We start from the raw sequence: 16720 nt of genomic DNA, 5'->3' as shown, positions 1-16720 counted from the left end.
ATCATTGAACATTGTAGAATGTTTTGATACATGGCTGCATTCATCCAATCATCAATCACATGAATGTCTCCAGTACCTGGAACTGCTAAAACACCCACATATGATGATCAAACTACCTCCATGTTTAACTGTGGGTACAAGGATTTCTTCATTGAAGGCTTTCCCTTTATTTCTCTCCAAACATACTGTGGTCCATTTTTGGGGAAAAGTTGTATTTTAGTCTCACTGGACCAGATAATTTTTGTTGAAGAATGCTTCAGATTCCTGTTCATATTTCTTGGCAAATTTGAGATGGTTTGTTTTATGAATAATCTTTCAAAGTGGTTTGCAGCAAGGTCTACATGCATACAACTCTTCTGTGTTCAGATGCCTTTGCAGAGTTCTTTCGTGCACTATTATGGCTGATGCTTCCACCTCTTTTATTATTATTTGTTTATTTAGCAGACGCCTTTATCCAAGGCGACTTACAGAGACTAGGGTGTGTGAACTATGCATTAGCTGCAGAGTCACTTACAATTACGTCTCACCCGAAAGACGGAGCACAAGGAGGTTAAGTGACTTGCTCAGGGTCACACAATGAGTCAGTGGCTGAGGTGGGATTTGAACCGGGGACCTCCTGGTTACAAGCCTGTTTCTTTAACCACTGGACCACACAGCCTCTTTCAAGCATTCAGTTGAATTTGTTCTGTTGTACTTCTTGATTATTGCTCTGATTGTGGATTTTGGTATCCCTTTGATACTGCTCTGTAGCCATTTCCTTTGTTGTAGGTTGCTACGAGTGCTTTTCTCAGACGTGACTCCTTTGTCTGGACCATCATTAGCTGTGTTGCCAAAACGTTCATCTTCAACAGATGTTGGAAATAGTTACCTTTTTTTCTGGCTATTGACTTTCTACTTGTAATGGTTTTCAATCAATTATTATATTTTGTAATTAGTTCTATTACATTTTTACAGACTTTTAATGTAAAGGTGCCAATTCTTTTGTCATGAACAAATATTTGAAATTGCTTAATTGCTTTTTTTTTTAATAAAGATTGTTTGTAACTACCAGAAACTGTGTATTTTGGTCTTTGCCATATTAATTACTTGCTAATGTTCAGTACATGCTTGTATTTAACATGTTTTCTTGAATTACCTTACAGGGTGCCAATAGCTGTGACCATATCTTAAAGGAATGTTTGTAAATGTTTGCAAACCCCTTTAACTAATATTCTTTTTTTCATATGGTGTAATTGTTCAAAGACAAGAAGACGAAAATAAACAGCTGGCAAGGTGATTTATTGTCCAAGGCCTCTTTCTCATGGTCTTTAATCATAGCTTTTAACACACTAGGTGAAAGCAAGCACTGGCATGCCTACGGAGCTAGAAGATAAAAAGTGTGAAACCAGAAGGGAAGTGAAATGTTACTGTGCATGTTGCCAACAGTGCCACCAGCAGTTACAATAATCACAAAATCTGAATTGCTATTCAACATGCAATTCCAGAACATTAGACAATATACTGAAAATATACTTTGTCCTGCTGCAACTGAGAAACTGGGCAACACGTGGGGGAAAGAAGCCACCCTCAATAGATTTCCACGACTTGGGAGGCAATTTAGGCTGGGACCAAATCAAAACTTTGACAACCCGCTAATCACATTTAACAAAACTGTATTTAATAGCGTTTTCTTTTTATGAATAGAAGAAATAAGATACTTACAAAAAAAGAAAATGCTATTAAACACAGTTTTGTTAAGTGCGATTAGTGGGTTGTCAAAGTTTTGATTTGGTCCCAGCATCAGTGTCTCTAGTCCCTTCTGATTTTAGTTATGCACAATGCAAACAAGCAACACAATGTAAAGACTATTCATTTTCTTTGACACTTGAAATTATTTTTAAAAAGTCATTATTATTATTATTATTATTATTATTATTAATATTATTATTATTATTATTATTATTATTATTATTTTTTCAAGGATATAGTACAATGCTCTAACGACACTACCTTCTGCTTACGGTTGCTGCTCATTAGTACACAATATATAAGACATGAGTGGTAATTATTCTGAACAAATGTAAGGACATGCTGGCTCTGTATGATTGCATCACACTGAAACAACTGGAAAAAACTAAACAGCTTTAGTATAATACAGGAAAGGTCAAACCTGGTGCAAAATATATGCGCTGACCAAACATATAATAGTAAACAATTATATTGGCACAGCTATATACTTGTAAAAACAAAATGCCTTAAAAGGATGGATATCACTTTCCTTTTGATTCATGGCCTATGCTTGTTTAGACTAAGCAGTACTACTAAAAGGGGATAAGCCACCCCCCTCCCCCCTCCCCAAATCAACCAGTAAAAAGGCATCATCTGTCAGGAAGGTGATTTGTTTAATCTGTAAACTGCCACTGTTTGCAGAGCAACAGGCCACGTTTAGGCTTAGTAAACTGAAATGTACTTTGACAGATTTTAAAAGAAAGGACAGATCTGTTGTTGGGGTGAAAGCACCCAACCTCCTTACTTAAACAAGAAAACAGATCACTGAAATCAAAGATTGAATGTGTTTCTTCTTCAAGAAAAACGTGTAATGTTTTAAATACAAAATAACTAACAGGTGCGATCTTTGACAAACAAATGCCTGAAACATTAACATACTCTACTGTTTACCAGACGCTTGTGCCTTGCTTTAAAATATCTACCCTTCAATTACATATCCACTTCCATGCATATCCACATTTATTAGTGTCAAAACTTTTGGGAACCAGATTTCCAGGTAAACTAGAGCTTTGATTAAAGTTCTTCTTGGTAATTTAGTTGCATTTTGTTCTTTCAACTGCTGCTACATTTTCTTTGCAGTTTTCTTTAATAGAAATACAGTGAAGTCCTTATTACATTTGTCCACCTACCAAGTTCAATAGCAGTTTAAGCAAGGTAACTGGTTATAAAACACTTTTACCAATTGTTTCCTATGGCCACTGTACCCACAGAAGTACTAATGCTTAAATGTACAAATTTGAATGATCTAATATCTGTGTAAATAATAGCCAACAATGTCATTCACGCTGTTTGGGTTGGATGAAAGAAAATGATTGTAATCACCCGGAATAAACTGGACAGAAAATTGTGTTTCCTATTGAGTTACTAAATGTAAACAGGCCCCAGTTCTTACCTTCACATCTCTGGGTTGCTTCACTTTGCTTGTGACCAGCAGGGCACTTGCACTCATATGAACCAACTGTATTGATGCAGTTTCCACCTTGGCACAGACCTGGGATCGCCTGGCATTCATCAACGTCTGCATGAAAGGGGAAAGAAGCAGTATATAAATGTAGCTGTTCAGGCTTGAATTTGTCAGTCTCTGCAAACAGAACCTTGCCTGTCTAAAAGTCAGGTTTCTCTTAATAGAGCCAGGACATACAGTAGAGGACGATGCTGGAGACAATGGTACACGGTATTGTTTTTCTTCTTTGTCCTAACTCACTGAGCATTCCAAATCACTTTGCTACAAATACAATTTCACAAGTGTAAAGCTGTGGAGAACCATAAATACTCTTTACCATTGAACCAACAACCACGCTTACTACAGTCAAAAGGCACTGTTGTCTTTGGTTGGGAGGTCCTTGGTTAGATCTCTATTAGGGGCTGCCACAAACGAGTCCTCCATGGCAGGCTAGTTAGTAAATGGGCACCTCTCTGGCTAGAGAGAGTCTGGGGGACACTAGAAGTGAAGACCTGCTGAAACTCAGCATGTGGTTCAGCAAAGAGCTCAAAACATTCAGAAGTGGAAAAGACGTCAAACTAAAAATATGTAGTACTAGTAGTAGTAGTTTATTTTGGCCTATACAGTATATACCATAACTAAGTACTTACTGCCAATATCTGCCAATATCAATATTTGTCTTTTCAATTAGTTTGTTTAATTACCTTTGTTTTCTGTTTGTAAATCATTCCGAAGGCCTGCAGATTAAATTGTGTCATTCTCCTTTACTTAATGTTTGGTTTGACTTATTTTGTAATTATAGGCAACATTCCTGGCTTTTTAGTGGTAAAATGCCACTTTTTAAGGCATGCAGGGTTCTACATGTTTGGCTGTGTAAACGCTGAGTCAGGCTGTCTGAGGTAAACTGAAGTAGTTATTTAATAAATAAAAAAAAGAAGATTGATATTTTCTAAAACATACAGATAGAATCATCTAAGTTTGGATTCAGAACAATCATTTCTGGGCCTATTCATGAAAGCACTCCAACAGTCCAATACAATACCCACTCTAATCTGTAGTTCTTAAAGGTTCTTTGTGTAGACAAGGAGACGTGATTAAGAGGGATCCCCCACTGCTTTTTGGGAGACAGTCAGACATATTTAAAATACATTAAACAAGGAATACACTAGCTGTAATCAGAGATCTCCAGTGCTTGTACAAGATTTCACTGACATGACTACAGGCGGAGGCCTCTGAAAGGCTGTATTGCTGAGCTGTATATCAGTCCGGTTTTGCACAGAGCCTGCTCTGTGTGGCTTCAACAAGAGTATGTTTCATAGTCTTGCAAACCAGAGAAATGAAGTCACTGGAAATAAACGGAGGTGACTGCGGGAAATTGATCTATTCCGGAAAGGGGAAGTTTTACTCTTAATAGGTGATGATGAACAATCCTTGAAACAAAAAGTCAGTGTATACAAGTGCGAACTAACCATGCTGACAAAAAAATAATTAAACTCTGTTTCAAAAAATAAACTGTTCGCCCTTTAAAATTTCAAAGCACACTTTCTTACAGTCCTGCTTTTTCTACAATTAAAACTTTACTGTGTTCTTGGAGTTGTAAAAAATATATAATAAGAGGACTATTTAAAATGTAATTTTTTTTTTCCTTTAGGCAATGGATCAGTTGTGATTAAGATTTAAAATGATTTCATTCATGCAAACCATGTTTTCATACATGTCTCAGTTAGACTTGTTGCCATTAACCAATCCGAAATAGCAACTAGATGAAAAGAAAAACAGAAACTGAAGACTTCTGCTGTGAGGTTACAGTAATTGTGATTAAAATGGTACCATACTACTTGCTTTTCTAAATACTAATACAAATTGATGTGAAAAAGCTCCTATACGTGAAATATGCTGTGCTATAGGCATAATAAACACATGTTCTGGGCATGAGAAATAACGTTGTTAATGTGGTTTAAAAATGAACATTATTTTTTTTGTGTGGCTTTGGTATTTTATTACAATTTATAGCAAAGGAAAGCTACACTCTCTTTTGAGGTTGTGGACAGGGTTCAGACACACATAAGATTGTAGTTTATTTTTCAATCTCAATTACTGGACTGCAGAGACGATGGTTTAGATTAGAGCAAATAAATCAAAATTATAAATTACAATGTAAAGACAAAACGCTAAGAATTCCACATACAGGGGTATAAACTATTACGAAAACATATAGGTAGGCGAGGAGGAGGTGTAGCTCTATATATTAGGGATGGTCTTGAAGTAAAAAACAAACAAAAAAACACAGATTTACCTCAGTATACAACACAAAGTGAGTTCATTTGGGTAAAGCTGGTAGGTAAAAGCACTAGAGGTTTTATTTTTCTATTGGGGTATGTTACAGACCCCCAGTTCAGAATAGAAATGATAGCAAATGATTATATGAAGCAATTAGAAATGCAAGTACGGGCAAGAAAAGTATAATCACAAGGGTCTGTACTTGGAGCCTTACTGTTCCTTATTTATATAAATGACTCAGACTAAGATACACATTGCAAGACTGTTAAATTTGCAGATGGTACCAAACTTGGGGGAGTAGTGAACTCTGAAAATGCAGTCCAGCTAATTCAACGGGATTTGGACATTCTCTGTAACTGGGCAAACTTGTGGTGCCAATGTGGTTGCCAATGTGGTGAGGCAATTAAAAAGGCAGAATGTTAGACTATATTGCAAAAGGGTGCAATACAAGTTTAGAGAGGTTATACTAAGATTATGCAATACCCGAGTGTGGCAGAGCAGATGCCTGCCCCTGTAAATAGTTTATGTGTGATTGGGTTTCTAAATAAAATATGGTTTTGTTTTGATTGTAAATAAAGTAAGTTAAATTTTGTACAAAATAAGTGTGGGCTGGATATGGCAGGGCTGGGAGGTTAGACTCCCCTCCCTTGCCTAAGTGAATCCTGATGTGCAGCAGGTGGCCAGGTGTTAATTGACTAATTGATGATCAAGGGTCTGGAAAGCCAGTCGTTTGTTCTATGTGTGTGCTGTGCTTTCACCTTCTGCAAGCCTCGATGTGAAAGAAAAGAATCCTCATGGCTGTGTGTTTAACCAGGGTGAGCTATGGGTTATCACCGTGTGTAGACTGGGTTAACTGATACTTTAGAAAGAGATTCATTTAGGGGATTTTAATCCCACAAAATGATATATTATTAGTGTTAGGAAGAAGGTTCGTGGTGCAGGACCTCCCTGTATAGCAGGAGTAGAGCACGGCCCGAGCCACCTTTTGTTTCTTAGTTGTTTTTGAACAGTGTTTTCTTCTTTGTTTCTGTATTATGTTCGTGTGTGTGTGTATATCCTTCTGCACTAGGGCTACCATTGCTGGTACTCTACTGGTGGCTACTAACCACTGCATCTGCCTGTTTTATAATAAAACCTGTCCAAACCCCTCTCTGTGTCTCTCAGCAGATAACCACACAGTAACAGAACACCCGTTACACCTAGTTAGACCTCACCTAGAATACACCTCACTACAAAAAATGCACGCTCGAGAAGGTACAGAGAAGGGCAACTCGTCTGATCCCAGTTCTAATGAGATGGTCTATGAGGACAGGTTAAAATAATTAAATCTCTTCAGCCTAGAAAAAAAGTCTTTAAAATTATAAATGGTATAGATAAAGTTAGCCTAAGACACTACGTCAAATTTAGCACACAAGAGGGCTAAGAACAAGAGGGCATAAGGGGAAGCTGAGTAAAAGTAAGTTTACAACAGAAGACAGGAAGCACTTTTTTTATACAGAAAGTTATAATAGCCTACCTGGTGAAGTAGTAGGACACTGGGAATATTAAAAAAATAAATAAATAATGACTAGAATCTGTGCTTTTAAATTAGTTCCCCCCAGTAGGGGAAAATGGTGTGTTAACCTTAATGGCCTTTTCTTGTTCTCAAACTTTTCTTATGTTCTTAAATATTAACGGTCTCCAATGTGTTAAAAATTAAACAACGCTTTTCCAGATGTTTTAATTTAGACATCTATGATAATTCCTGGCAAGTGAAGAAAGGCTCTTCTCTAGCAGACAGTTTCTAAGTAAATTGTAACAGTATGCTGAATTGTCTCTGTTATTTTCAGACCTGCACTTTTGAAAGCCCAGCCAATGTGTTGAGGGGGGCTTGAAAGATTCTCATTTGACTGAAAACATCAAAAGAAGCAAAGTAGAAGCTGTATCTTTGATCGCATGTTGCTGGTCACCTTAGGTCAGGTAACATAATATATCACTAACATATCAGCACAAAGTAATGGTATTTTGGCACTGGAATATCGCTTAGCTTAAGCATACCTTAGTGTCAGAATAATACAGAAAAGACTACTAAGTAAGAACAATGCTTTTCAGTTTGTTTTATATAGCAGTTAGTTTATGCAATGGTGGCTTGTTATAGAACAGTTATATTATACTTTTAAAAGAACTGTATACAGCATGAACTGATAAATGGAATTTTATACCTTATAAAAAGGACAGATCACAGATGCATTTTTTCTCATATACACTATCTTTCTTGCAGCCTCCTCTGGAATTAGATCTGCTTACGGCTACTGTCATGATTTCTGAATGCATGCTGACTGCAAATGTAAAAGTGATGCCTTCAAGTATTTACTCACTAAAAAGCACTATGATGCTGTAAAAGGGTAACAACGTCTTATACCTATAGACTGGTAATATAAATCACAGAAAACCATGTTTCACGTTGGTAAAGCAGAATAAATTCATAGTATAGTGTTACGGACTCCAACCAGTGTTAGGAGACAGGGCCCTGATATTTGTTGGCGAGTAGTGGAAATATAATCCCACAAAAAGTTAACAGCCTTTCCTGTTCATGAATGTAAGAAAAAAACAATGACCGTGAAACACGAACCTTGACAAGCTCCAGTTCGAATGTTGGGTATGAACCCACGGCGACAGGGCTGAGGCTGAGCAGGGCACATCTCACAGGGGTGTCCCCAGGCACGTCCAATAGTGGCACAACACAGGGTCTTGGTGCAGACTGTGCCACTGAGCTGGCCTTGGCACATCTGGTTGCTCACCTGGGTGAAACATGGTCCAGTTCTGTAGTCTGCCAGAAAAGAGAAGAAGATGGAATGCATTAGTAACATAGACAGGAATTCAGTATGAATGTTTTAGCGTGCATGTTTACCGCAGGCAACAAGAAGTGAAGTCAAAGCAGCGGCACTATAATTGAGTAATTGCAAGTGGACAGTTTTTATTTACAGGTTTTATTTAATACAGGCTTGTAACAAGCATTGGGACAGATGCATAATGACAAAAAGTAGCATTTATTACTCACACCAAGAATGCTTACAAATATGCTGTTTACTCTGATGTACTTGCATTGCTAAACATGAAACAATTCTCACATTACTGAGGTTTAGCATTGTTTAGGCATTCCTGTCATCTAAAACCGCATCCACATTTTTAATACAAACAGTATTCATTACCAGTTTTAGCTGGTGCGTAACACAAAGCATTCAATTCTAGAATATTTGGATGTGAGCACTAGAGTGCTCACATCCAAATATTGCAATCAGCAACTTATAATACATGAAGAATCTCATCTCGTGGGGTATCCATATATACTTCACATGTATTACTTTGTATATATAATGTACAGCTAATTAAAAATGTACATAAATGCAAGTTTTAAAGTACAGCCATGTCACATATTGTAATGCCAGTAGGATGGGGTAGGAGTGGGGAGGTCTCACACAGAGTTGTAGGTTTTAGCCCCGAACTTCCTTGCTTATAGAAAGGGCTCTCCCTCCGGGCGCACCTCTTGTCTCTCGCTGCGCTTGCTCACTTGTCTCTCCTTTGCCCAACCGTGCCAGCCATATTTATAATGCCCCGCCTACTTACTAAACCCTGTGATGGATGTCATCCCAACCCAATCACATCCGCCACCTCAAAAACCACTCAGCCTAAAGTGACAGTGAAAAAACCCAAACACTGAACACAACCAGGGACTCATTTAGCAGGCAACTCCTCCCAAGTATTAACGTGACAGTGTGCTCCCAGGTCGGTTGATGTATTCCTACAGCACGCGAGCCTGACAGCCTACTAGTTCCCAAATGAGAAGTAGCTACAGCCGTGCGGCCTACGCACGACTGTAAACACTATAGACGGTACCACCCACCACCCCCCAGACACGTTACAGTATAAAGAAGGATACTATAAACGATTTGAATTATAAATATAAGACCATCATAAACATTCTCCTGAAAGGGCACTGAAGTATTCTTAAGTTGTCTATTTCTAGTTATTTCACCTAACGAAATTTATTGGATATTTCAAACTTTTTTAACAAATAAAAAACTGAAAAATTGGGCGTGCAAAATTATTCAGCCCCTTTACTTTCAGTGCAGCAAACTCTCTCCAGAAGTTCAGTGAGGATCTCTGAATGATCCAATGTTGACCTAAATGACTAATGATGATAAATAGAATCCACCTGTGTGTAATCAAGTCTCCGTATAAATGCACCTGCACTGTGATAGTCTCAGAGGTCCGTTTAAAGCGCAGAGAGCATCATGAAGAACAAGGAACACACCAGGCAGGTCCGAGATACTGTTGTGGAGAAGTTTAAAGCCGGATTTGGATACAAAAAGATTTCCCAAGCTTTAAACATCCCAAGGAGCACTGTGCAAGCGATAATATTGAAATGGAAGGAGTATCAGACCACTGCAAATCTACCAAGACCTGGCCATCCCTCTAAACTTTCAGCTCATACAAGGAGAAGACTGATCAGAGATGCAGCCAAGAGGCCCATGATCACTCTGGATGAACTGCAGAGATCTACAGCTGAGGTGGAAGACTCTGTCCATAGGACAACAATCAGTCGTATACTGCACAAATCTGGCCTTTATGGAAGAGTGGCAAGAAGAAAGCCATTTCTTAAAGATATCCATAAAAAGTGTCGTTTACAGTTTGCCACAAGCCACCTGGGAGACACACCAAACATGTGGAAGAAGGTGCTCTGGTCAGATGAAACCAAAATCGAACTTTTTGGCAACAATGCAAAACGTTATCTTTGGCGTAAAAGCAACACAGCTCATCACCCTGAACACACCATCCCCACTGTCAAACATGGTGGTGGCAGCATCATGGTTTGGGCCTGCTTTTCTTCAGCAGGGACAGGGAAGATGGTTAAAATTGATGGGAAGATGGATGGAGCCAAATACAGGACCATTCTGGAAGAAAACCTGATGGAGTCTGCAAAAGACCTGAGACTGGGACGGAGATTTGTCTTCCAACAAGACAATGATCCAAAACATAAAGCAAAATCTACAATGGAATGGTTCACAAATAAACATATCCAGGTGTTAGAATGGCCAAGTCAAAGTCCAGACCTGAATCCAATCGAGAATCTGTGGAAAGAACTGAAAACTGCTGTTCACAAATGCTCTCCATCCAACCTCACTGAGCTCGAGCTGTTTTGCAAGGAGGAATGGGCAAAAATTTCAGTCTCTCGATGTGCAAAACTGATAGAGACATACCCCAAGCGACTTACAGCTGTAATCGCAGCAAAAGGTGGCGCTACAAAGTATTAACTTAAGGGGGCTGAATAATTTTGCACGCCCAATTTTTCAGTTTTTTATTTGTTGAAAAAGTTTGAAATATCCAATAAATTTCGTTCCACTTCATGATTGTGTCCCACTTGTTGTTAATTCTTCACAAAAAATTACAGTTTCATATCTTTATGTTTGAAGCCTGAAATGTGGCAAAAGGTCGCAAAGTTCAAGGGGGCCGAATACTTTCGCAAGGCACTGTATATTCTGACCCATATTATTATTTTATATACTCTATGTTTCTTAAAGCTGGTTGCCTTTCCCTTCTTTCTTAAGATGTTTTGTTTGGCTGAGATTTCTTTTGTGAAGGGCTGCTCTGGAAAATGCTGCATTCATTATGTCTGCACATGTAATGGTCAACGCTGCTAAAAATGCTTCGGAGAGAACTTGTTTCAAAGTCGTCCCCCCCTTTTTTTTTTTTTTACTGACAAGATGAAATTTGAAAGGTGTTTGTCCAGGTCTTTGTCAGGTATCGGGTGAAATTCTCTAATTTTTCCCACTGAACATGAATACAACATTGTGTGGTTTATGTCAGTAAGTGTTTTTCTTCTTTCATTTTCTTGCTCTTTTAAAAACGTCTGTTTAAATTTGTTTCAAATTGTCCATATCTTTGTTTTGAATGTAGCCTATTGTTGTCCTCTTTACAGTATTTTGTCGGCACAGACAGACACTGCACACTGAAGAAGATGATGACGTAGGAAGGAGTCTAATATAAAAAATATTAGTCACGTTTATACGTATGAACAATTCTGTAGTTTAGGGGTCTGTCGCCATGATAACATAAAATATATAATTGTATAAAAGTACTATATTATATAGTTTAAGGCCACATTCTCCTGCTGTTTGCAAATGAAATATTTTCATACATGGAATAAGGTAATTGTATGTGTGTATGTAACAGAGAGAAAGAATCCAAACTGCAAATTTCCCTCCCAACCGAAAGGGCTCTGTGTAAGGTTGGTACTATGCAGAAACTGGAAGTCGGACATCTTGAAGGAAGCACGTAGCTGCACGTACACAAAACTAATCCCTTGCGATCAACTGCGGGGCAGGCAGCGATTGGAGAAACCATGGCGCCGAGTTGATTGCAGGGAGGAGTTGGGTAGTACAAAGGGGACGCAGCTACGCAAGTACGGCCCCTTGCACTGAGCGTGATATACAGCCAGAGCTTTGTTTGTTTTGTTACGTGTTGCAAGTAAGTGAGTAAGGGAGCAGGAGCTGCCACCATGGAGCCAGCACAAAGCCCTGAACACTCCCTTCGCTACACAACACTGTCACGCACCACGATCCCCGACTTTTGAAGAGCACAGTTTTGTGCACTGGAGACGTGGGATTATCATTGTATGTTATTATTTCTGGGTTTGCAAACCCGCTGTGTTCCCCCAATAACATAGTTGGTAAAGAGGTGGTTTATTTTGTTTTTGTGGTAAATAAACAGGGACATTTTGGAAACATTAACTCTGTTTGGACATTGAAGTCAATACACCACCTCACATCCTGTTCACAGTATAGAAAACGACTCATAGAACAGTTTGCATTTTCTAGCTAAAATACGCATTCAGCATGGAGAATCTGCCATGGCTAAGATTTATTGATTGCAATTGTAGATGGTTTGATGAACTGTGATGAGACCTTAGGGCCCGATTACTGTGATGGGCACTCAGGGCCCATGTGAATAATAAATGTAGCAGGAGGCCTCATCCGTGGGTGTGCAAAGGCTACCTGCATAAGGCCGGCTGGAAAAACATGAACGGTTACATGCAGCTAGGAAGTGGCTATGAGCCCCCCCCCCCCAAAAGACGAGGCCATCAAACCATGAATGAAAAATAATAATGATTAACGCACCCCACAGTGGCGTATGCTAGCTACCCCTCAAATTTTGAAAAATGAATGCAAATGAAAGCTGACATGGCCCGTCCCCCGGAGCATCACTGTGCCGGGGGAAAGAGCCCAGCCTCTCCAGCCTGGCCACGCACCCCCATAGAACTAAATACGAACCGCTCAGCACTCAGGTAAGGAAAAACCCCCTACTCACATATTTTTTAGGGGGAAACCTCAGGGAATCCGTGGCTGAAGGTAGCCCTTCCTCCAGGCTCTAAGAGGTCGACTCCTGTTTCAGCCGCCCAGCTTTCGGCTTCCCAGCGCTTGACTTTACAAGTCTACTCTGAACCACACCCTAGAAGCAATACCTAGTATCCACATTACAAGAAGAACAGAGGCCATAAACACAACGATGTGGTATTTGGCCCATGACAAAATAATCTAAATTAAACTTAATTGGGTTAGGGTTCATTTTTTATTTATTAAAGTGGTTGGGGCTCTGTGGCGGTGTGTCCCACCCCTATATATCTATGTGCGCTATTTCATTATTATTTATCATCTTATTGTTTGCGGCGCAGATGTAAAGCTGCCGCTATTATTTGTTATTTTGTATTTTTGATTTATTAAAACCTTGTGAGGATGCGTGACTGATCAGCTACTGATTATTTAACTAGTTGACAGTCACGCATCCTTATTAAACTCGTGCAGACTATGGCCGAGGGGTAATAGAATAATTAACTAATAGCTAGTTAACCCCTCAACCAGAATATAAAAGCCTGCAGCTGTCTGCGCACAGGCTGAGGGTGTTCGAGAGTGGAGAACGAGTGAGGAGTTAGACAGTAAAGAAATTAAAACCTAAACAATTGCTAAGCGTGCTGGTTTTTACACCAGCACAATACTTATTTGTTTATTTCTGTTTGTTTGGCCAACGCGCCTTTTTGTTTTGTAGTATTTTGTTTTGTTTAAATCTTTTGTTTTTGTTTATTATTTAATAAAAGGCTGAACGCCGTAGCGTTTCAGTTTTGCCCCACTACTTCCTGAGTCTGTGTTTCTGGTCTGACGTCACCACTGCAAGCGATCCTGTTCACAGGCTCAGAGAAAGGGGTTTCTATCTGCTTTTATTTCTTACCCTATTCTTGAAGTTTATGCATGTGGCATGTGGCCTGGGGAACATTAAATCAGCCTCTCATATACAAACTCCAGTGTCAATGACATCTTTGTTGCTCATTTGGCCTGAAACAAACCCTATTAAAAGCTACATGGCACAGCTGTGCAGAAGGTGGAGAAAAAGCATGTGGAGATGTGCTCTGTTACAGAGAAGAGAACTTTGATTTACTCAGCAAAGAAAAGCTCTCCCATTACTTCAATGTTGAAAGGTTCTTACAGCACACGATGTGAGCTGTTCTGACTGCCTTGCAACAGACCTGGGAAATGAACTTTCGAGTTTTATCACAACACTATGGCTGCACTCAAAATATCTGTAGTTCAAGTAAAACCATTTGGACAAATTGATTAGTGCTGTTTATCTGATGTGAGTTGTCTCTCACTCATTGCCTGTTCACCCTTGATATGTTTTCAGATTGTATCATTAATTATATTATCATAATACACTATAAATACAGCACTAGTATCCCGTACATGGAAGAAGAAGTAGTAGTGGTTAGGGCTTTGGACTCTTGACCGGAGGGTTGTGGGTTCAATCCCCAGTGGGAGACACTGCTGTTGTACCCTTGAGCAAGGTACTTTACCTAGATTGCTCCAGTAAAAACCCAACTGTATAAATGGGTAATTGTATGTAAAATAATGTGATATCTGTATAATGTGAAATAATGTATAATGTGATATCTTGTAACAATTGTAAGTCGCCCTGGATAAGGGCGTCTGCTAAGAAATAAATAATAATAATAATAATAAGTAAATATATATCAACACGCAAAGCAATCTTACCCACCATCGACTGTACCAATACAAACAGAAATCAGTGTCAGCAGTATTTAAGCCATGTTAACAATGGTTAAACAACCTAACACTTGTCAACCAGTACCTACAATGATGTTTCATTTGTGAAATTAGTTAAATTAGATCTATTTAAACTGCAACAACATGCTACAGTGTTCAACATTACATCCTGCTCATGACATTCAATATAACCTTTTCATTTGTAAAGTCAATTTAACTAAATTCCAAATGATAAAAATTAACTATTTTCTTGTGCATAGATCTCAAAGCATTTTTTTTTTTTTAACTTCAGCAGCATATCACTTTCACTTTGAATTTCAAAACAGCGGTATTTATTACAGAATCAAAAAATGAGCCAGTGCCAGAATTTCCTTTCAAGTGTTAATGTCTGATTTTCCACAAAGCAGTCTTAAAACCTGTATCCACTTGCAGAGGAAGGCCGCAGTAATCAGGCTAATCCCTGTGGATTTTGTAGGATTTATCACAATCCCAGTGCCTTGCCGAGCCACTATGGTGTTCATTCATGGTATAATCACGTGTTCCTTTCAGGGCTAATAGAGCCATGCTTTCCAAGCACAACATTCCGAGGCTTACACACTCATTTAAAAGTAATTATCATGAAATCATCTTAAACAGACAAAGGAGATTAGGGGGTTAATGGGGCTGTCTGTTTGTGAATTTACTCGTTGTGACAGCCAGCTGAGTGTGTTCCTGTTTCAAAGCAAACATTTCAGTTTTGCAGTAAAGTAAACTTTCGTCTCATGGGAATACAGTCTTAATTTTGCTCAGATTTTTCAGGAGGCCTGCAAGAGGACATGCACTTTTTTAAGTGTGTGCAATCATGAGTTTAAACCGAAGGACTGCTTTAGGAAGTGACCAGGCCTATCAGTGTTGGCAAACAGCCAACAGGTTAATGCTACTGCTGGTGCCCACTTCCATTTCCTCTCCTGCTGATTTCAGCTGCTTAGGGTCCCCATGGGCATCTTTTTTTTCAAACATGATATGCTAACCCTCCTGACATGTAGGAAGCTATAAATATACATTCATTAGTACTAGTTAACACAGCAGTAAAGTATTAATTACGTACTATTCTTTTGGTGGAAACAGAATTCACTATCTTTCTACATCATGTGGGTCTGCGGTTTCCATCCTCCAATCTGCGATCTGCAGAGGCTAAGCACAAACCCGGGGCCAGGCTCACTTGTACAAGCTGTTACAGAGGTTGATCTACTTCTTTCCCCTGTAGAGGCCAGTCTTGCACCGAATTTCAACCACATATTTTTCCGCTTGATCCCCCCCCCCCCCCCCATTCCCACCCTTATCTACCCTCATGCTGCATTATAAAGTAGTAATTAATTAGAAGTTTAAAATCATACACTGTACTCCATTCATTATTATTATTTAAAAGGACAATATTTTAGGAGGTGCAGTTAAACTGCAGCACGACAACACTCCTGAAATGTTAAACATTGCTGCAAACCAACTTTAAACACAGGGTCTGATTCTTAAGTGATGCAAGCATACAGGTCTGACTCGAAAAAGGAAACTTTCTCTGTGAATTTACAATACTGAGTACCCATTTAAAAAACATTTTCAAATATACTTGTGACAGAGAGAGAGCTGCAAATCTCCCTCCAGACCAGAAAGGGTGCTGTGTAAGGTTGGTGGTATGTTTTCCCACAGACGGGGTGACTTGGTGGTAGGTGGGAACCGGAAGTCGACCATTTTGGAGGCAGCACGTATCTGTGAGTTTGCTAAAGAATTCCATTGTGATCAGCTGCGGAGCAGGCAGCGATTGGCTAGACCGTGGCGTTGGGCTGATCACAGGGAGGAGTTTAGCAATACAAAGGGGATGCAGCTACGCGAGTACGGCCCGTTGTATTAACTTTTTGTTGTTGCAGATTACAAGTAGGACTGGGTGCTGCCACGACTGAGCCTCCACGTACACCCACGAGCACCACTATCTCTGCACAGGCACAACACCACTGAGGAGCACTGTTTGGTGCACTGTTGGATTACAGTGCTGTGTTATTATTTTGTAAAAGCTTTTTGTCTGCGACTGTAAATCGTGTCCGCAATACTGGAGGTGCAAGAACGGAGGGAGGCTCAACGGCAAGTGGAGAAACAGGAGGAATAT

General features: G+C 39.3%; 1 protein-coding gene across 2 annotated transcripts in view; it reads right to left on the bottom strand.

Moving 5' to 3' along the window:
* LOC117963485 (fibrillin-2) overlaps positions 1–16720 on the bottom strand; it is a 94279-nt gene that overhangs the window by 61832 nt on the left and 15727 nt on the right. For both annotated transcript variants that reach the window (XM_058992355.1, XM_058992353.1), the window contains exons 6-7: positions 8103–8300; positions 3161–3286 (exon numbers count right to left, since the gene is read on the bottom strand). In XM_058992355.1, the coding sequence (XP_058848338.1) occupies positions 3161–3286; positions 8103–8300 (324 nt within the window). The remainder of the gene's footprint in view (positions 1–3160; positions 3287–8102; positions 8301–16720) is intronic.

Source organism: Acipenser ruthenus, chromosome 2 (assembly GCF_902713425.1).
Source record: "Acipenser ruthenus chromosome 2, fAciRut3.2 maternal haplotype, whole genome shotgun sequence".
Taxonomy (NCBI): Eukaryota; Metazoa; Chordata; class Actinopteri; order Acipenseriformes; family Acipenseridae; genus Acipenser; species Acipenser ruthenus.
Note: the sequence above shows the minus strand (reverse complement) of the source record. Positions and strands in the feature narration are given on the sequence as shown.